The sequence below is a fragment of the Manis pentadactyla genome, chromosome 14, assembly GCF_030020395.1.
Source record: "Manis pentadactyla isolate mManPen7 chromosome 14, mManPen7.hap1, whole genome shotgun sequence".
In the NCBI taxonomy this organism is placed as follows: Eukaryota; Metazoa; Chordata; class Mammalia; order Pholidota; family Manidae; genus Manis; species Manis pentadactyla.
In genome coordinates this window covers 4,374,415-4,394,610 of record NC_080032.1, presented here as the reverse complement: position 1 = coordinate 4,394,610, position 20,196 = coordinate 4,374,415, and the positions used below count along the sequence as shown (strand labels likewise).

Genomic DNA, 20,196 nt, shown 5'->3' with positions numbered 1-20,196 from the left:
GGGCAGGAGGCCCCGAGCCACTTCCTGCCCGCTAGCCAGGCCCCCCTCACCTGGGTGTCAGCCTCCTCATAGGGGTCCACAAACACCGTGGTGGCATCGATGCGGATCTCCTCCTAGGGGCAGAGGCAGCCAGGTGTGTGGAGGCAGCAGGCCCCTCCCAGGCCATCCACAGGCCCCGAGGTCAGGGGCAGCCCCTCTGCTCTCCCGGGGCACATACCTTAGGGCGGTCAGTTTTGGGGTCACTCTCCACATTCTCCATGGCTGTCAGTGTGTCAAAGCCCCCAACAACCCTGCAGCAGAGGGTGCCCCTGAACATGCGCCCCGGGACACCCCCAGAGGCCCAGTGCCCACAGCATGCAGGCTCCACAGGCCCAGGGCAGGCCAGACCAGCTGCAGGTCTAGCAGGGCCAGGAGGAGTGGGAGGGCGGGCACGTGTGCCAGCCAGTGGTGCAGCTGTCAAAGTTTTACTGGGACACAGCCACACCCGTTACTTCTATGCTGTCTGTGGCCTTTGCGCTTTGACAGTAGAGCTGATGGTATGAGGGACGGTAAAGCCACAAAGCTGGAAATACCACCGAGGCCTTTACAGGACAGGAAGATGGAGACACAGGGCGTGGCCTAGACTTGTGATTCGGGACCATCCAGAGGAGAGCCCGAGGGGGGCCGGGGCTGGAGGGGTACCCCCTCCTCAGCAGATGGTCTGGAGAGCCAAGCTTCCCAGCCCAAGAGAAGCCCCAAGCCCCCACACCTACCCCTCAGTCACAAGGGTGAGCGAGCACAGGGCCAGCAACGCCCGACCTCCCGTGCGGCTGCTCTTACCGCCCGAAGATGGTGTGCTTCCTATCCAGGTAAGCGCAGGAGCGGAAAGTGATAAAGCTGGGGAGAGAGGGCATGGGTCAGGAAGGGCTTCCCAGGCAGCCCACCTTGGCACCAGCCTGCTGGGCACAACCTAGGTGCCACTCTGGGAGGCTGGCGCTGTGTGCAGCCCCCACACCCTGCCCGTCCAGCCAGGCTGTCAGGCAAGGCCGCCAGGGGACGAGCCCCCCGGCTCTCTGGGAGAAGGCCCAGGAAGGGGGGCGCTGCTGCCAGGCCTGGTGCTGCCAACCTCCAGCAGGCAGACACTGTGCTGAGCCCGGAGGCATGGGCTGCTCTGGAGGTGGCTGGGCAGGGGGTGCGCAGGGCCCATCCCATCAGAGACCGACTGAAGGACTGAGGGTCCTGAACCAGGAGAAAGGAGAGAACAGCAGGAGAGGGCGAGAGGCCCTCGGCCCTCGGGAACGCACGTGAACGCTGACCCAGAAAGCTGCCACATCTGCTTCAGTAGAAAAATGCCCAGATGTGCTACGTGAGAGACGGCTGGGGGCCGGCGGGGGGAGGGACACTGACTAGCAATGCCTGGCTTTAGGCAGATGTGTTTCTCAACACCAGAAGCAAAACACCTAACTGTCAAACTGGAAGAAAAGGAAAGGCGATGAAAAGAAAAAGAGCAACCAGAAAAAGCCCGGATTAAGGTAACGAAGCGGAACACCAACTGAAAAGTCACGTGCACGCTTAGGACTGCCAGGATCAATTAAGGTAAAACCAAAACCCAGGCATGGGCCGTTAAAAAGGCAGCCCTGAAACTCTGAGAGTCTGAAAGACAAAAGAATGGAAGATGTGATCAGACAAGAGGCAAAGGGGGAAAGCATTCCAGAACCAGGGCACGAAGCCACTCCCGAGGAGCGGGAGGCTGGCGGCCCTGCTGCGACCTGCTGCGATGCCACCCATGCTCCCAGCAACCCCCAGCTCTGTGGGAGGCGCACCACGTTCAGGCAGGACGACACTCCAGCCCAGCCCACCTGGCCGGACCACGCGCGGCCCGCAGACGAGGCCACGGACATCACAACCCGTGCGGCCCTGACTCTGCTGCTGACTTCTAACATGGTTAGGAAGGCTTAACAGAGGGCAGAGTAGCCCTGAAAAAAAAGGAAGGAAATAGGAAAATAACAAAAGGGAAGACTAAAATGTAAAAGAAAATAAAGTCTAAAATTAACACTCTGAACTAGGAAGAAATTAAAGGGAGCACTACCACGGCTAGCAGGCAGGGCAAAGGGGGGCTGGCAGTCCTCACTGGCCCCAGGGGCTGAGGGCAGGGCCCGAGGGGGCGAAAGGAGAGGCAGGGGGAACCAGGAAGAGGGTAAGGCAGAAACTGAAAACACAGTCTGAGCAGTGAGTCCTTCGGAACCATGAAGAACACAGATGTGACTGGGCACGAGGAAGGGACTTGAGCACAGAGGGCACCGTGGAGACCAGTCTGGGAATCTAGAGATGGACGGGTTACATTCCAGCAAAACAGAAACCATCCAGTTGGCCGCCCACAAAGTGGAACCTGACTAGGGAATTCACAGAAATGACCTGCCAGCTGGTGTGACCACCTCACTGAACAAGTGGCTGACTCGTGGTCCATGAAGCAACCATGGGCTCCCCGCATCTGGCCATAGCCCCTCAGACCTGGACCCCAGGCACCAGTCCAGACAGCCCGTGCCTGGCACACGTCCAAAGAGAGCGGCGCCTGGTTGGACCAACCCAGGTTTCCTCAGAACATGACAGTGATAGAGGGACTGACTACTGCCATGGCTTCATCCACAAAGTCCTGGGGAAAAATCATGACCACAGTAACAGACGCTAAGAGAAAAGCACCTGGAAATTCCACAGCCTCTCCTAAAGCCCAACAACAAATATCAGATGCTCTGAACAGCATGTCCCTTGGATAGCAGGACACCCATGTCCTCTCCCAGACAGGCCTGACAGTGAGGTGACTGGTGTTGACACAGAAAAGAGGAAGAGAGAATTACCAGGTGCTGATAATCCTGAGTATCTAGAAAACCAAAGACTCTTTAACAAAAGCTATTTGAATTGTAAGAGAATTTGATTAAGTAACTGGATAGAAATCAAATAGGTTTTCACTACATGAGCAAAAGACTGGGAAGAAATTCCATTTACAAAAGTATAAAATGGGCATATAAAAGTGTAGGCAAAGGGTCTGTTTGTGTTTATACAGAGGATCAAAGCCTAATTGGGCTACCCTGAAAATGAACTAAGATACGATATGAAAAAGAACTTCCAACATCAGCACTCTCGGGAAGACTCATGCCAGAAGATGATCATCAAAAAACCCCAACAAAGATCCACGCACTGCTACAGCTGTAGATGCACTCATCCCACCAGTTCCTGGACTTGCCATGGGAATGAGGAAGGAGATATCTAAGCTGGCCTGTGCATACAGTAAAACAACAAATTTGACTGGATCTATACTGTTGGAACTCAACCAAGAATTTGGAGAAGTGCAAATTGTAGCGCTCCAAAGTCTTACAACTAAAAACTATTTACTGTTAAAAGAACATATGGCATGTGAACAGTCCCCATGAATGGGTTGTTTTAATTTGTCTGATTTCTCTCAGACTGTTCAAGTTCAGTTGGACAATATCCACCATATCATAGATAAGTTTTCACAAATGCCTAAGGTGCCTAACTGGTTTTCTTGGTTTCACTGGAGATGGCTGGTAATTACAGATATGCTTTGGTTATGTAACTATACTCCTATTATGTTAATGTGTCTGCGCAATTTAAGTAGTAGCTTAAAACCTATACATGCTGAAGTTACTCTACAAGAAGATATGTCAAAGAAATAATCAATCTTCCCATGTTTTCTTCCGCCTGCTACTTCTATAGCTTTTCTTCTTCCTTCCTAATTACAACCCTTAAATAGAATTCGTGCCTCATATCAAATTTACCGAGTATCATAACTCCTCCAAGTGGTAAAGATACGTCAAGACAAATGCTGGGCATAGAAGCCACAGGGCATAAATATGCCAAGAAGTAAAAAGCTAACCTTTTCAAACAGTAAGGCTTCTCTCTCACTTACCAACTCTACATTTCCCTGTATGGCCCCGGAAGATGACTGGTTAGCCAGAGACGGGTAAGATTCCTCAAGGGAGGAACAACCTAAGACAGGCACAGTCGCAGGGGGGCCATCAGGTGAGAAATTGGGGATCAACAGAGGTGAGGCTTAGAACCTCACCCCCCCTGTTCTCAGAGAAATCTTCTGCATACGTGGATGTTTTATTGCCCTTGTCTAGCTTGGATTAACACACAGTCTACAGGCACACACCTGATCATCTACATTTGCTCTCTTACAACACTAAACTATGTTTTCTACCTTTATCTTGTATCTACCTACCACTTCAGCATTTTATTAAAAATAATAATAATAGAGAAATGTGGTATCCACATATAAATCAAGTATAAAAACCAAATGAGTATCCATATTTGAACTGACTGTTTAGAGTTCATAATGCATGAGCAAAACTGAAAGCTTCTGTGATGACTGCCCTTGTACTGTTCACCATGTAACTTATTCACTATGTAAGAATTTGTTCTACATGTAAAAACTTGTTTGTTATGCCTCAGAAGATTGGAGACTGATGAAAATTAGGCTTGGGGTGGATTAATGATTGTGCATTGAGCATTGACTCCCCTATACAGAATTTTATTGTTGTTAACAACCATTTGATCAATAAATATGAGAGATGCCCTCACAAAAAAAAAAAAAGTATACACTTCCAATGGTAAAATGATAAGTAACCGGGATGTAATGAATATAGTCAAGATATTGTAACAGCTTGGCATGGTGATAGCTGGTACCTAGAATTGTCATGTATATAAATGTTGAATCACTATGTTGTACACCTGAAACTAATGTAATGTAAATACTGTGTGTCAACTACCCTTCAATAAAAAATAATTATCTACAAAAAAATTTAAAAAAAAAAAAAAGTATAAAATCCCTGGGAAGGCAGGGAACCTAGGTGAAAAAAATTAGACAATCACATTAAAAGATGAAAATGCCACATTCTTGGATGGAAGCTGTCCCCCAGCGGGACAAAGGGAGGAGCTCTGACGGGCTCCCGGGCCCTGCAACAGTCCCGGCCGGGCTGCAGTTCCACCGGGCGCGAGGGGCCGCCCTCTGCGTGACAGCACAGCTGCGACAGGACCAGAATGCTCTGTGCGCCTTCAAGTGCAGAAGTAACCAGTGCGTGTGCAACACGCCTTCCAAAACCTCCAGAACTTCTGGGAGACCCCATGTATGACTGCAATGGGGAGACTCCTTTACGTCCACCTGAAAACCCTGTCAGACATACTGGAATATGTAAGACATAAAAATATTACGTGGTCTCTTTCCAATCAAAAATACCTGGAAAGGTCTATTTGGAATACAGAATACTAATCTAGGACATTCCTAACAAGAAAAATACAAGCCGCCTAATAAAAAGTGGGCAGAGAACAAATAGAAACTAAGGGTTTTTAAAAACTGTAAATAATGAAACCTGGGTGGCAACATGAAGCCCCCAGAGAAGGAGTGACCTCGGCCGACTGGGAGCCCGGGCCAGTCGGAACCGCCCCAGGCCGCGCATCTGCCCGCAAACCCTCCCGACCTTCCAATAGCGCCATCGCCGAACCACCACAGCGCCTGGCTGTCCAGACCGCCCCCCAGCCCCCTGGCCCCCCGCCCACCTTTACACCGGGACATGGGACGCCCAGGCCTGTGCTCGTAGCCCATTCCCACCCTGTCAGCACCAAACTAGATCCCTAGGACCAAGTGGGGTGTCCCAGCATCTGAGGCTTAAACGTGCAGAGAATTCTTGACCCCACACCTAGACGTCCCGTTTCTGTCAATGCACCACATCTGGCAGCTGCGGCCCAGCTGCCCACCCACACCCACGCCTGCCTCCTGAGGCACCTTCTCCAGGAGGCGCTTCTGGACCTCCTGGGGTACCCACATCTACTCTGCCGCCTGGCGACCCGCTCTGCACACAGCAGGCCCGGGCTGTGGTGAGTGGTGTGCACATCTCCCAGGGGGCCGCACACCTTCTGGACTGGGTCTGGGCTGAGCGCGATCGTTCGGGGAGGCTGAGAGGGAGCGGCTGCAGGACCCCGGCTCCTCGGAGGCCCACCCACAGCCGCCCGCTGACTCACAACTGAGACTTGTTGGTGTTGGGTCCTGAGTTGGCCATGCTGAGGATGCCCCGGCCCGTGTGGGACAGGTTGGGCCGGAACTCATCTTTGAAGGGCTTTCCCCAGTGCGACTCCCCACCTAGGAGGGAAAGCAGAGCGGCTGACAGCAAGAGTGACTATCCCGGCCGGGGCGGCCAGCAGGACACAGCCCCGCTCCAGAAATGTGTGCCGAGTCCCAAGCGGCCTGGTGCTGCTGGGGCTGGGGTGGGGGCACCTTGGAGGGCAGCCCTGGCCCCAAGGGACCCTCATCACCAACTCCCCTTGAACCCCACCCAGCCCCTGTGTGGGGCCTGACTCCAGGGACCGGGAATAGAGTGAAGGCCACAGATTATTATTGCTCCTGTCATAGAGGGTGAGGGGCAGCCTGGGCACAAGCAGCTGCCAGGCTAAGGGGGCTTGGAGACACAGTGGGAGGGTAGGCAGGGGTCCGTGGCAGTGCACGACGCCCCATTTTGGGCAACCTCCAGCCTCCCTTGGTCTGCTGACAGGAAGGGGGGTCCCCTGATGCCCAGGGAGCTGCCCAAGCTACCAGGGGAACCCCAGCACCTACCTGTGCCCGTGCCGGTGGGGTCGCCCCCCTGGATCTGCAAGAACAAGAGTGAGTGAGCTGGGCCCCATGCCCAGTGGCACCCAGGCCCCCATATGGCTGCCCACTGCCCACTTCAGCCAGTCCCGCTTGCCACACAGACTCAAGGCCGTCTGCCCTACTGGCGACACAGGGCCCCCTCCCTGTGGCACTCACCACAAAGTTCCTGATGGACCTGTGGAAGGTGGTGCCATCATAGTAACGCTTCCTGCAGAGCTTGATGAAATTTTCACAGGTTTTCGGTGTCTGCAAAAGAGCCCAGACATTTCTGTGAGGTGATGAGCTGCTACTGGGGCGCCACAAACACCACGGGGCCCTCATGGGGCAGTGGAAGATAGGTGCCTGGTCTAGACACACGAAAGACCCGTGAAGCTGAACGACGTGACTTGCGGCGGCTGCGACCCGGAGGAAACGCGGCAGGCACAGGCCTGCCCAGAACTCGGCCAGAGGAATGCAGAGCAGTTACAGGGCTCCCGCTGGCGCCGGGAGTGAGGGCGCTGTGACTCGTAGGGTCCCTGGAACTTTCTACCACAGCACAGACTGAGTACACTGCCCATTTAAGACCCTGGGAGCCCCCCCAGGCACGGGGTGGGCACAGGGCCAGGCCACACCCACCATGTCGCAGTGCAGCTCCAGGTTGAGGTCGCCCCGGTTGGTGTGCAGCCGCACGTAGCCCTTCTTCTTCACAAACCGGTAGCGCAGTGCGTCCTCATCAATGGCGGCTGTGGGAAGAGGTCCAGTCTCCGTGCCTGCCTTCCCCTGGGGGCAGCCCACCCACGCCAGGCACAGAGGCCTGGAGGCAGCCCAGCTCGGGGGAGCCCAGGTGTCTGCAGGCTCATGGGGGCAGGGCAGGGCGAGCACAGGAGGAGGGGTTCTGAGGACGCGCAGGGCAGCCTCAGCAAGCAGGACACGGTGCGAGGGACCTCCTGCCCCTGGCCTGGCACTCACTACAGCCTCCCCACCCCAGCCACAAACCCGCTCTCAGAAGGCCGGTCCCTGCCTGACGGCCACCAAGTCGCCTAAGCAGCTGCGAAGCCCAGGGGCGCTGGAGCAATGCAGGGGGCAGGGCGCCCCGCGCTGGGCCCAACAGTTTCTCTGGTGACAGAGCCACAAAGGCAGTACCTGCTTCGTGCGTGGTCTCTGGAACCATGGCAGTGGAGGTAAAAGAGGCACTGACCTTCCCGGTGGAATAGTGGGCCTGCCGAGAAAATCACACGGGCACATAGTGGCACCCTAAGAGGCCAGCAGGCTAGGGAAACGGGCGACAGCCAGCGGCCCCTGCCACACCTGCTCAGTGCCCCTCCTCCAGAAGGCAACCCTGGCTGTCACCCACAGACTCCAGCAGAGATTTCCTGGGGCCCAGACGGCCTGCCGCGGCCTCTCCATGCTGCCCGGTGGGGGCCCAGTGCACAGCCATGTGGCCCTCTGTCTACTCACGGCATTCAGCTTGTCCACCTTCTGCTTCTCTGGGACTTTCATAGTGGCTGCCAGGACCTCGTCGCCTTTGAACTCCCTGTAGAGCTCCTGCAGTGTCTCTCGGGTCTCAGTGTTTGTGTTTTTCAGATAATAAGATGGGTCCTGTTTGGCCTTCTCTTCATCTACAAAATGGCAGTGGCCCTGGGCAGCTGAGCTCCCAGCAACAACCATGCGCACCGCGGGACCAGGCGGCCAGAGCGGGCTGCCACGGGGAGCCCTGGGCCAGAACACAGGCCAGCATAACGAGCCTCCGCCACAGCGACACCCTTGCCATCACTCCACACCCCAGGGAAAGTGTAGGGAGGACGAGGAGCAAGAGCAGCCCAGCCCTGGCCTCAGCGGGGGCCCCCAACAGTCCCCACCACGGGACCCTGGGGACGGCACCCAGCTAGCTGAGCACTCGCCACCTCTCAGGGAACCTGTCCTTGCGCCACAGGGACCCGGCAGCCCACACTAACTGGGGACAGTTTCTAAGGAGTGAGGAGAGAGCCCCGTCCAGTACACTAGGACCTCGGGGAGGAAGAGGCCCTGGAGCCGTCCTGAGTGGGGAGCAGGAGGTGGCCCCAGACGGTACCCACCACGTCAGGTCCCTGTGGGCAGGTGTAGGCCACATGGTCCCAACCTCAGAAGCTGAACGTCAGCCAGGAAATGTAAGTCCTGTCCAGGCGTGAGCAGGACTCCTGGACACTCTGGCCTCCGGGAAGGTGGAGGCTTTGCGCAGGGACACAGACCTGTTCCACCCAAGCCCCCGGTACCCAGACCAGCTCTGGTTGTCCGTACCTGGGTCTATTATTTTCATATTGTTTTTAACATGGAAGAAGTTAGAGACGTTGAATTTGTCCAAATTGGTGGGGTCCTGCAACAGAAAGAACATGCAGCAAGGGGAGCCCAGCACTACAGCCAGGCCCTGGGCTGGGGCCAGGCAGCAGCACAGGCAGGCGGCAAAGGACAGAGGGGTTGAGCAGGAAAGGGGGGTGTAGGGGTTGGGAGAGGGCTCTGTGCCAGACAGGGGTGGGGAGAGTAGCACAAATGGTTAGCTGCTCACCAGGCTGTGTCCCTTTCTCTCTGGCACACAGCTGACAAGCTGCTAGGCAGCCACGGGACCAATCAGGTTTTGTCAAGGGGACACAGGCAGATGTGGGGGCCTATGCCCAGGCCTCTTGCCCATGGCCCTGGACTCTCTCAGCCTGGCTGCCAGAAGGCTGGTTGGGCCCTACAAATGCAAGCCCACCACCTCGGAAGGAATGTGCACCGACCTCCAATTAGAATGGGACAAGCCATTCTAGAAACAGTCCCTTCTAGGACTAGGATTGTTTTCTAAGGCCGTGTTTCTCATTCACTCACTCAGGGGTCTCTGACTCCTACAGGCAGGGCCTGCACGTGACCCACAGGTCCCTGCCCTCAGTAGGGCAGGAGAGGCAGGCCTGCAAAGGGCCACTTGGAGGCCGAGATGGCTTTGGGGCCAGAGACGAGGGGCCCTGAAACGGTGAGCATGGGTGTTAGATGGCAGACACGAGAACCAGATGGAGGAAGCGGCCATGCAGAGACCCAGGGCAACTGAGCAGGTGACCAGAGGTGGGGACACTGCCAGCGGCTGAGGGCAGCTGGGAAATCCCAGCCAGGCAGGTCAAAAGGAGGCAGCCCTGAAGCTGGGGAGGGGAGGTGGCAGAGGGAGCCGCGCCCAAGCTCTCGGGGTGGCCCTGGGACAGCAGTGGGAAGGGGACTCCCACCTGGAGGGTGATGACGTCCTGCCGGGAGAAGGGCTCATCTGTCAGCAGGTCTCGGAAGTTCTTGGCCTTGATGTTTAGCTGCTCCACTGCCTACAGCCGGGAGGGGGCCCACTGTTACTGTGCCCGACCTCAGCCCTGGCAGTGCAAGCCTGGCGCCCGCACAGGCAGCACCACCATTCCAGAGGTGAGGGAGAAGACGGGGTGCCCACCAACAGGCTCACAGCAGTGGTCCCGCCAGAGATGCGCTTGGGCCCTCTCGGCGAGGCTCCCTACGGGACACTCCCATGACACACACCCGAACAGCCTGCATGTGACACGGTCCCTGAGAACCCACCTCGTAGGCATAGACATTGCCGGTGGTCCTGATGGCCACAATGTGGGTGCTGTTGGTGAACACGGCGAACAGCACAGGGCAGTGGTACTTCCCTGTAACAAGGCACACAGGGAGAGGCTGCTCAGAGGGAGGGGGCCGAGCCCTGGGGCAGCACGCCCAGAGCAGGGGCCAGGGGGCAGGCAGCCAGCCGCTCAAGCCCCTCCACCAATCCACTATGACACCCTATGCATCCTGCCAGACCCACCCCTGCACGGCCTTCCTCGGAAGGGTCTGCTCTGCCAGCCGCCAGCCTGCTGCCCCGGCCTTGTCCCCTCACCGCCCACACCCCTCGCCTGGGCTTTTGCGACAGCCTCCGGCTGCCCCTGCCCTGTCAGCTGCCCTCCAGGGATAGGCAGGAAGCCTCTTCAGGTAAGTCCCAGTGAGAAATCTGCAAAAGGGGGCAGGGGATGGGGGACTCTTACAGATTAAGAAACTTAGAAGTATCGACTACATGTATTTTTGTACAGACGTTTTAAAAATCCTAATTTGAAAACTACAAAAAAACAATTCTGAGAGCATTCTGGAAATCTGACCACTGGCTGCACATTTGATGGTACTAACAAATTCGTCTTAATTTTTTAGGTGTGACAACGGTATTGTGATTAGTATTTCTTAGATCTTTACCTTAGATCCTTATCCTGTTCTGAAATACACACAGAAGTATTTCAAACATAAAATGGTATGCTTGCTGTCTGGTAACTGCTTCAAAATCACCCAAGCAGGTGTTAAGCTGTACACAGACACAGTCAGACGGGGCATGAGGGGAAGAACTGACGCAGGGCGGAGGGAATGGGTGAGGGCTGCTGTCCATTCCGTACTCCCGTGTTGAGCATTTTCAGTTAAAAACAAAACAAAGCCAAGTAAAGAGGTCACTGCTAGATCAAAGTTGTTTAAAAAGCAAGTAAAAGGTCAGACCTCATTTCTCCTCTCTGGTTCACACCTCAGAGACCTCCTGCGGCCACCTGCAGGACCGCTCTGCACCCTGTCCCCACCTGACCTGTGACTGCAGCCTGTTTCCACCTCACACATTGTTCCACAACACAGGGCTCCCGGCTGTGCCCAGGCATGCCTCAGGGCCTTTGCTCTGGCGGTGCCCTCTACCAGAACACTCGCCCTCATCCCTCCGTGCCTGCTCCCTCCCATCAGATTCCCACTCAATCCCTGTCGAGGAGTCTCCCCTCATCCCACCTCACCTCTGTCCCTGGCAGAGGCAGCCTCTGACACTGTGGTGATCTGTCCCCCAGTCTCCTGCCTCACTGTGACATAAGCCCCTCTCATTCTAGGAGAGATCTGGCCTGTTCTGCTCTCTGCACGGGGCAGGCACTTAGTCTTTGCTGAGCAAGAGGTGCTCTGTGGGCCTCCCAGAATCAGCCAATCACATAGCACGGAGGCCCCCCACCATGCCCCTGCGCTCAGCCACCAGGACAGAGCTCCCTGCCCCCAGGGACTGCCCACTGGGCTGTGCTTCTGCCTCGGAAGCCCACTCCTCATTCACTGTGACCCAGCACCTGCCTTGGGCCAGGATCTGGGGTCAGACAGGAGTGTCCACCGGGCCTGGCCTCCGGTGTTTCGGCACATCCCGGAACAAACACAGTGGGCGAGCCCTGACACCAGCTGCGACCATGGCTTCTGCAGAGGCCAAGGGGGCCGTGCCAGGCCCACAGGGTCACCACAGCTCTGGGGTCTGGCCACAGAGAAAGGCACAGAGCATGTAGGGATGCAGGGCACAGTGCCCCAGGGCTCGGTGGGGCTTCACTGCCGGGGAGGAGCAGTCTGGCCGCAGGGCTACCTGGCAAAGCCCTCAGACCCACCCGCTGCCTGGCTGCCTGCCCTGGGCCTCAGCCTGAGCCGCTGTGCCTCCAGTAGTGGAGCAGACCAGAGCCTCGGCCTAATAGGGCCCATGCCCCGCAGGGCCCACCTGTGCCCAAAAAGACCCCCAACAGCCCCCACAGCCTGACCACCCTCTGGGAAGAACTGCCCCAAACCTGTGGTTTCATCCCCCACCCACCCCAGCATTAAGCTTCCTAGGCCTTTAAGAAGTTACATCTTGGAGAAATTAAAAGCAAGTGTCCAGCTTGATCAGAAAGGAACAGCCCCTTCTGTAGAGAACTTGGTGTGCGGTGGGAGCTCGGGGTCCCCAGGCCGGCCCCCGAGTCAGCTGTGGAAGGGGCCACTCACCTTCGCTGTTCTTGGCAAAGTTCAGCTTGATCAGGGACTTCCCGTCCAGTTTCTGGAGGAAGTATTATTAATAGTTAATAATGACAAACAAGAGGCTGATAGAAAGACACGCTACGCTACAAGGCTGGTCACAGACTGGGCGTCTCCAGCCGTCCGGCCCTCTGCAGCCACAAGAGGGAAGCCACAGGCGCCGAGCTGGGAACCCAGACGAGGGCGGACTGTGAAGCCCTAGCCTCTGCACCAGCAAGCCCGCCACCCACAGGGCCACCTCCAGGGAGGCCTTGGTGCCAAGGAGGGGAAGTAACATAGCCTGAACAGTCACCCAGGGCAGAGGCAGGAGGCATGGACCCTGCAGGAAGCCCCTAAAGCCCACAGTGGCGTCCGGCAGCAGCGCTCATGAAGCCCTCCAGTAAGAGGGCACTGTTCACACCACTGCCCGTGCCCTGCTCCCTCTGCCCGCAGCCCCCAGGTCCTCCCGGGCCTCCCTCTCCCCCACAGAGCCGACCAGGCCTCGCCCGCTCACTGCCCCCTCACCCAGCCCAGCCCAGCGCCCAGCCCCAAGTGCCCATCCCCCCCAGCACGCCACTCCTTCCCACACAGGCCAGACTCACCGGGCTGACCTCCAGACCCAAAACACCTTCCCCTGGCCTCCTCCAAGGTCCCACCCTCCCTGCTGGCCCTCCTCATCTCACCTCCAGCCCGACTGCCTGCCTGCTCCATGCACCCACCCCTCCTGCTGCCCACGGCTCTGCTTCTGAGGGACCTACCTTCAGGCGAAGCCCCACTAGCCTGGAGTGCCCGGCACAGGCTGGATCAGACGTGCTAACTGACCCACCCACCTAACACACGACTGCATTACAGTTCCCCTTGGGTCTCCCCTGCTCCTGGGAGACTCGGCCTGACACAGGACCTCAGCCCGTCCCACTGGCCCACCCTCCACGGTGCCCCTAGGCCCAGCTCTCTGCTCCTCCTCCTTGGCGTCCATCCTGCTCAGACAAGTACCCAGCACCTGCTGCCCAGACAAGTACACGGCCCCCTGGCTGCTTTCGGAGCTTCCAGCCTCATCTCCGTAGCCTGCTCCCCACAGCAGCCAGAGTGAGCCTGTAAAAGAGGCCAGATGACAACACCTCGTGCTAAAAACCCTACCTGGCTCCCAGCTCACCCTCAACAAACCTGAGCTCCCTCCAGGGCCTTCAGGGTCTCCCTGATGTGGCCTCTGTCTACCGCCATCATCCCCCCTTGCCCCCAGGTCTCAGCTTAAAGGGCACTGTCCCAGAGACACTCCCCAGAGCTGCCCACCCCCCTCGGGGAGCATCTCCGCCTCCCGCTCTCCACTCACAGCGCCGGGCCCTGCACGCAGCTGCGCTAACACGCTCCTGCTGGAGGAACTGATGCAGCTACGGGGAAACGGGCCGAGCCACAGCGCGAGATGAGAAGAGACCTCTGAGGAGTAAAGAGGTCGAGGGTGTGAAGGTGACAGTTCGGATGCGGGAATGCTGCAGGTTTCTGGTAACGGCAGGCAGACGGGATAGAAAAGGACTAAGCTAGCCTTTGACTCTGAATCTTCCCAAAGAGCAGGGAATCGTGACGTCAGGCCTGTATGCACGACACATAAGCTGCTTCTTAATCTAACCCATAATAAAAATGCAAATTAAGGGGACTCTCTCGTCCCCTCCTGGCACAAGCCAGGAGCTCTGTCCTCTCACTTTATCTCTAAATAAAAGCCTCTGCCTTGCTCTCCTTAAAAAAAAAAGGCAAATTAAAAAAATATTTTGCCCATAAGCAGCAAAACAAAAAAGCAGACGATAGCCAGGGCCTCTGAGGGCGTGGGAAACGGGCACTTTCTCTCACAGCCATTAGGAGTTTAAAATGGTGGGACGTCCTCGGAGGGCAGTCAGCCAGTAGCTACCGAAACTCAAAAAGCACCTATCCTGTGAACCAGCAACCCCAGGAGGGTGCCCTCTGTGTGCCCAAAAGCACACGCATCCTCTGCTTGTGACAGAAGATGCCCCTCGGTACTCCCCAGGAGGGGCGCGCAGCCACGGCAGAGTGAGGCAGGCCTTTGTGTGCCCGCATTCGGGCCCCTGCCCGGCCGCAGGGGGTGAGGAGGCCGAAGCAAGGCCGGGCGGCTCACGTACGGTCCCACCCCTGGCTCTACAGACACCGAAGAGAGCTTTCCCAAAAGGGAATGGGGTTGGGGGGCATGGTCCCTTCTCACGGTGCCCCATGAATGGTCCTCTGCTGCACTTGTGTACACGAACACCACAGGACAGGCAGGAGGCCGGCTTACCCGTGTCCCTTCAATTCCCACACAGCCACCTACCTCGCCGTTGCTGGGGTCCGTCCCATACTTCTTAAGCCAGGGAAGAATGTTCCTGCAGGGGAGAAACAGTGTCAGCGAGGCGGGCAGGGCAGCCCGGTGACGGGCCACGGTCCGGGGGCACTGCGTCCAGGCGAGGACTGCGCTCGGGGCTCCATGCCACCCCTCTTCTGCAGGCAAAAGCCAGGGAGAGGAGCACCCTGCCTTGTCAAAGGAAGCTGGGGATTATTTCTGGATATGTTCAGGCAGTTATGTGTAAACAACACAAACTAGCAAAAAAGGATGTACGTAAATGTTGATACGTCCATGCTATGACATACTATGCCAGCATCAAAAATTATACTTCTGGAGAATTCTGAACAGCATGGGGGAAAATGCTGAGTGAAAAATGGATCCAGAACTATCTTCAGAGTATTATATCTCAACCATGTTACCACAAATAAACGCAGAAAAAAAGAGTATAAATACTGACAGTGGTTAGCCTGGATAATGCCATTATGGTAAATTTTTCTTTCACTTTGAAGTATTTTCCAAGTTTTCTAAAATGAGTCTGAAATATGAGAAAATTATAGAAGCTGGCTTATCTTGGAACATAAAATCAGACAATGCTTCAAACTGCAGAAAGCATGTGCCTTAATTATGGCTCTGCTTTCAGAACGCGAAAAAGACTCGGTTCATTAACATTCCGTGACAGGTACAGGCGTGTCAACTGGAGCCCTAGGACCCCGCGTGGAGGGAGGTCCGTGCCATCTCGGGGGTCACAGCAGCGCTGCTGCCTGGCCCCCAAGGGCTGGCAGTCTCTCCTAGGTCCCAGGAGGCCCACCAAGGGCTCCCGACACTGCCAGAACCTTGGCTGGCTTGCCTTGGCTCGGCCTGGAGCCACAAGGCCGCCAGCTGCCCCGCTTCTCCTTCCTGCGTGGACGTCAACAACCTCACCCCATTTGTTAGGCTGAAAGGCCAGGGAAAACTCACAGCAAGTCGAAGACAACGCCTCCAGGGGTGCAGACTGGGTAGGAGAAGGGCTGCAGAGAGAGACTGAGAAAGGACAGTTACTTGGGGTCCTACAGAGGGCTGGCTAGGCCACCCCTACAACAATCCCGGTGCCCTCTGCACAGCTGGGGCTGGGGGCCAGACAGGCGACTCCCGCTCCCTGCCTCAGACTCCCGGCACAAATAAGTACAAGGCAAGGGTCCCAGGAGGTGCTGAAGGCGCTGTGGGACACCAGCCTCTGCTATGCCATGTACCACACGTGATCATATTCAAGCCCAAACGAGGTCCCTGGAGGTGGCCTTGGGGAGGCAGGAATGGAATTCCCTCCCCAAGAAAAGCAAGCACAGGCAGGCCACACTTTCCAGAGAACTGCACTCCCCCATCCCAAGAGGCTGCAGGTGGAGCTACTGTGGTCTGGGGGTGTCCTGCCTACTCCTCACCACAGACTGCACACATTTCCAAGGGCTGGGCATGTGACTCAGGCCAGACCCGACACTCCAAGAGCCCTGCGTAAGTTCTGCATTGGTGTGGGTATAGAGGGGCCTGCAGAAGCCCAGACTGCCACAAGCCACCTGCCACCTCGTGGACGGTCTGCTTAGGAAGAGCACAGGACATGGCTAAAGGGAGGCTGTACCTGGTGGACTCCCTTAAGCCAATACCCTTTTTTCTTGCATGGGGTTTCCATCACTAGTTATCAAGACCCCTGGCTGACTGGCTTGTTTGTACATCAGTCACCTATAAGTTTGGTCAGCACAGGTCAGTTCCCAAAACCTGAACAGCCTGGCAGCCCTGCAGTCTCCTCCCTGAATGCTGCCTCAGGAAGCCCTCATGGGCAACTTCCCCACTCCCACTCTGGCCCAGTCTTCTATTCTAACCTAGCGGTCCTGCTGGGGACTGACCAGAGCAGGGCCCAACCCTAAAGCAAGCTCCAAGAGCAAGACAAGGTCTGTGCTGCTTCTCCTCAACCACACCCGAAGGGCACATTCTTAAAGCACATTTTTTCCCAGAATCCAAAGTAGTTAAGAAACAGGTGGGCATAGATCAGAGATCTCTTCAAGGATCTGGAAGCCAAGGATGAAGATATTTCCATAAAACCAATTCATGCCCACTCTGAATGAGAGCACATTCCCGTGAGGCTGATCATAAAACCTGACGGAAGGGGGAGAAATACCGCCACTGGCGCTGGGGCCTCTCTCGGTGCCCCCCCAAGCAAGTGCCCGAGCTGGAGGAGCCTTCCCTCACCACTGCATCCTGGCGCCCCAGGCCGACTTGCTGTAACCAGGATGCCAGATCGCCAGGGACACTCTGTTAGTGCTCAAGGCTCACCCTGACCCTGACCTATGAAATCAGAACTCTTGGGGGGCGTGGGGGAGGCACATGCTCTGTAGATAGGCAAGTGCCCAGGGCAGAGATGACCACAGCTCAAGCCTGGGGACACTCAGGCCCACAGGGACTACCAGGCCTGCCCACCCCCCAACTCTCAGCGTGTTGGGTTCATTAATCCTAGTCCCAGTTTTTCCAGCAGGCCCACTTCTGTTCATACACATGCCAACTAGGGTGGGAAGAAGCACCTGACTGGTCCCTTCCCACGTCCACTGGTGGCCTGTCTCCAGGGAAGGGGTTCACGGTACCGTGGCCACTGATGCTGCTGCTTCTTAGACTTGGGACCAAATGTTAGTGTGAAAGACACAGGCCTGGAGCCTGGGTTCAAGTCCCAGTGGCACTACCTGGATGTGACACGAGGCAAGGGATTTCACTCTTCTAAGCATTGATTCTCTCAACTGTAAAACAGGCTTAACAACAGAGTTACCTACCACAGACAGTATGAATGAAGTTACACAGAATAAGAAGAAAATAATCATTAGTTCTTAGCATCATTTGGTCACCTCCCAGTTCAGGGTATTTTTGGGTGGGGAAACACAGACAGACCCACATATCCTCTCCACTGTTAAATATGTGTTCTCTGAGTATCAGAGAAACACCACAAGGGAAAAATTAACTCTCAAAATTCTTACCTGCAGTGGTCAAAAGGTAAACGGCGAAAACTTGTTTGTGGGATATCTGTTTAAAATGAAAATAGAAGACAGAAAATGTATTCTGTGAAAATTTTCACCTATGTGTTCCCAGCAATAATTATATGGAAAAGTTCATGCAAATTACCCAGTGTGAAAACTGCTGTGGATTAAAAACCTTTCACTAGATAGAACACACACATGGATACATCAAGAAAGAACTTAGAGAAAAAGGACATACTTGCGTAAGTCTCCATAGTCAGGTTCCTGCCACAGCCCTAACACCCCTGCCACAGGTCTTTGCTTTGCTTCCAAGAAGGCTGTGCCAATCTTATTTGCACCAGCAACATGACAGTGCTCTTTTCACCATGGCCAGCATAGCTTTGGGTATTACCATTCTTTTTACTTTTTATTAACTTGATAAAGAATGTTATTTTAATCTACATTTTAAAAAAAATCACCACCAAGGTTAAACACTTTCTCAGGTGTTTAGTGTATTTCCTTTTTTGTGAATTGTCTGTGTCCTCAGCCCATTTGTCTACTACATTTCAGCATCCCTATTGTTGATCCTTAAAGGCTCACTGTATAGGGAAGACTTCATCCCTTAGCTACATACCCCCACACCACCAAGGAAAGGAAAGGATTTCATGACTTACCTGGTTTCTTGCCACCATAGAAGTGAGTGTATTCAGCACAGGTAATGTACCTGAGTAAGAGAGAGAATTCACTGCTCTAGAAGTAACTGATGATTGAAGCACTTCACTCATTCAGCAAATGCTTACTCATCACGTACTGTGTGTCAGGCACATAGAGGTAAATACACAGAATATGAGGATCCACACACCGGTAAGTAAATACAAATAGTCCTACTTTGCTCTGAAGGAAATAAACTGAATTAAAAAGACGGACTGAGGAGGAGGAGGAGCTAGCCATGTGAAGGCCTGGGGGGAGAGCTTTCCAAGCAGAAGCTCCAAGCAGAGGCACCAAGCAGGCACATGATGTGTAAACGCCCTGGGCAGGAAAAGCTGGTGTGTTCCCAAAGAAGGGCGAAGTCACCAGAGAGGTGTGCACGGGGCGCATGTGGCAGCAAGAGAAGGGGACATGGGTGGTGATTGGCTCATGAGGGGGCCTTGCAGGCCCTGTAAGGGCTGTATTTGCTCTAAGCAGTATGGAAAGTTGTTTGAGGGGTTTGAGCAGGACTCGGACATGATTTAATGTAAGTTCTCAAAGCAGTGCTCTGGCTGCTGGGTGTAGATGGACAAGCAAGAGTGGCAGCTACAAATGTCCAAGGAGGAAATTGTACAAACTCTATCGATGGGAGAAGTGGTCAGTCCCTGGAAGAGCCGGCAGGACTTACCGATGGACAGGAGAACTGAGGGAAGGAGGCACCCAGGCCAACTCCTGGACTTCTGCCCTGAGCAGTAAGTGGCAGTGTGACCACTGGGTCAGGGAAAATGGGGCGGAGCACAGGGAATTGGAGATGTCTATCAGATACCACTGGAAATGTCCAATACGCAGCGACTCCTCAAAGACTGGAGAATTCACCCAGGGAGAATGTACACGGAGAATAAACCTGGTGCACGGGGACTCTGCGGTCTGGGAGACGGGGAGGAGCCGGTGAAGGAGAGAAAGGAGAGAATCCTAAAGTAGACAGACAACAATGAGTGTGGTGTCCCGGATACCAAAGGGCTTCAGAAGGAGAAGGGGGGGCAACTGTGTCTAGGTCAGAAGCCCAACAAAATAAGGACCGAGAACTGACCACCAGACTTAGCACCATGGAAGTTACTGGGATCCTGACAAGAGTAGTGCTGGGGGCGAAAGCCTGTCTAGAGGGTTTCAAGAGACAGAAGAAAACAGCGAGTAGACACAGATTTTTCACATCTTGTTATGCAGGAAATAAAAGAAACGCGGTGGCACACGGGGCAAGGTTGGTCTGTATTAAACTGGAAGCTTCTGCAGTTTGTGCGGACTGAGGGGCGGGAACCCGCATACAGGGAGAGACCGGAGGTGCGGAGAGAAAGGGGCTGATTCAGGGGCTGGATGGCGAGCGAAGAGGGGGGCGCGCAGGGCTAACGCGAAGGCGAAGGGGCTGTGCCGGCGGGGCGCCGGGGCGGCGTGTGCACAGCGCCCACGAAGGCGCCCCCGGAACGACAGAGAGCCGTGGCCCCGGGGGACCTCGGCCGCCGCGGTGACTGCCCGGTCTGGGGAGGAGGCCGAGGCTTCCGGGAGGAAGCGACTTTGGACAGCGGCTCTGGGGACCAGCTCCGAGAGCGAAGGAGGGCGGCGCAGAGGCGGGGCGGGCGGGGACTGCGGCAGAGCGGGGCCGGCTTCCGGCCTAACTTACATCTTGTCCTTCTGGTGCTGTCGCTTCCCCATGGCGGCGGCGGCGGCGGCGGCAAAACTGCGCGCAACAGGACACAGACGACTCGGCCCGCGGCGTCTCCTCCGCGCCGTAAGTACTTCCGGGTCCCTCGGGC

General features: G+C 55.7%; 1 protein-coding gene across 4 annotated transcripts in view; it reads right to left on the bottom strand.

Annotated features, from left to right (window-relative positions):
• Window positions 1–20,196, bottom strand: part of PPIL2 (peptidylprolyl isomerase like 2) — a 22,384-nt gene extending 2,188 nt beyond the window's left edge. For 2 of the 4 annotated variants that reach the window (XM_057492469.1, XM_057492470.1), the window contains exons 1-18: window positions 20,064–20,193; window positions 18,376–18,425; window positions 17,723–17,768; window positions 15,690–15,752; window positions 14,721–14,772; window positions 12,398–12,449; window positions 10,181–10,272; window positions 9,847–9,936; window positions 8,897–8,972; window positions 8,078–8,238; window positions 7,763–7,838; window positions 7,256–7,362; window positions 6,797–6,886; window positions 6,605–6,638; window positions 6,016–6,133; window positions 820–876; window positions 218–290; window positions 51–113 (exon numbers count right to left, since the gene is read on the bottom strand). In XM_057492469.1, coding sequence (XP_057348452.1) covers window positions 51–113; window positions 218–290; window positions 820–876; window positions 6,016–6,133; window positions 6,605–6,638; window positions 6,797–6,886; window positions 7,256–7,362; window positions 7,763–7,838; window positions 8,078–8,238; window positions 8,897–8,972; window positions 9,847–9,936; window positions 10,181–10,272; window positions 12,398–12,449; window positions 14,721–14,772; window positions 15,690–15,752; window positions 17,723–17,768; window positions 18,376–18,425; window positions 20,064–20,095 — 1,332 coding nt within the window. In that variant the 5' untranslated portion in view covers window positions 20,096–20,193. Of the gene's footprint in view, window positions 1–50; window positions 291–819; window positions 877–6,015; window positions 6,134–6,604; window positions 6,639–6,796; window positions 6,887–7,255; window positions 7,363–7,762; window positions 7,839–8,077; window positions 8,239–8,896; window positions 8,973–9,846; window positions 9,937–10,180; window positions 10,273–12,397; window positions 12,450–14,720; window positions 14,773–15,689; window positions 15,753–17,722; window positions 17,769–18,375; window positions 18,426–20,063 lie in introns of all 4 variants that reach the window. The other 2 variants (XM_057492468.1, XM_057492471.1) reach the window with 2 other exon arrangements.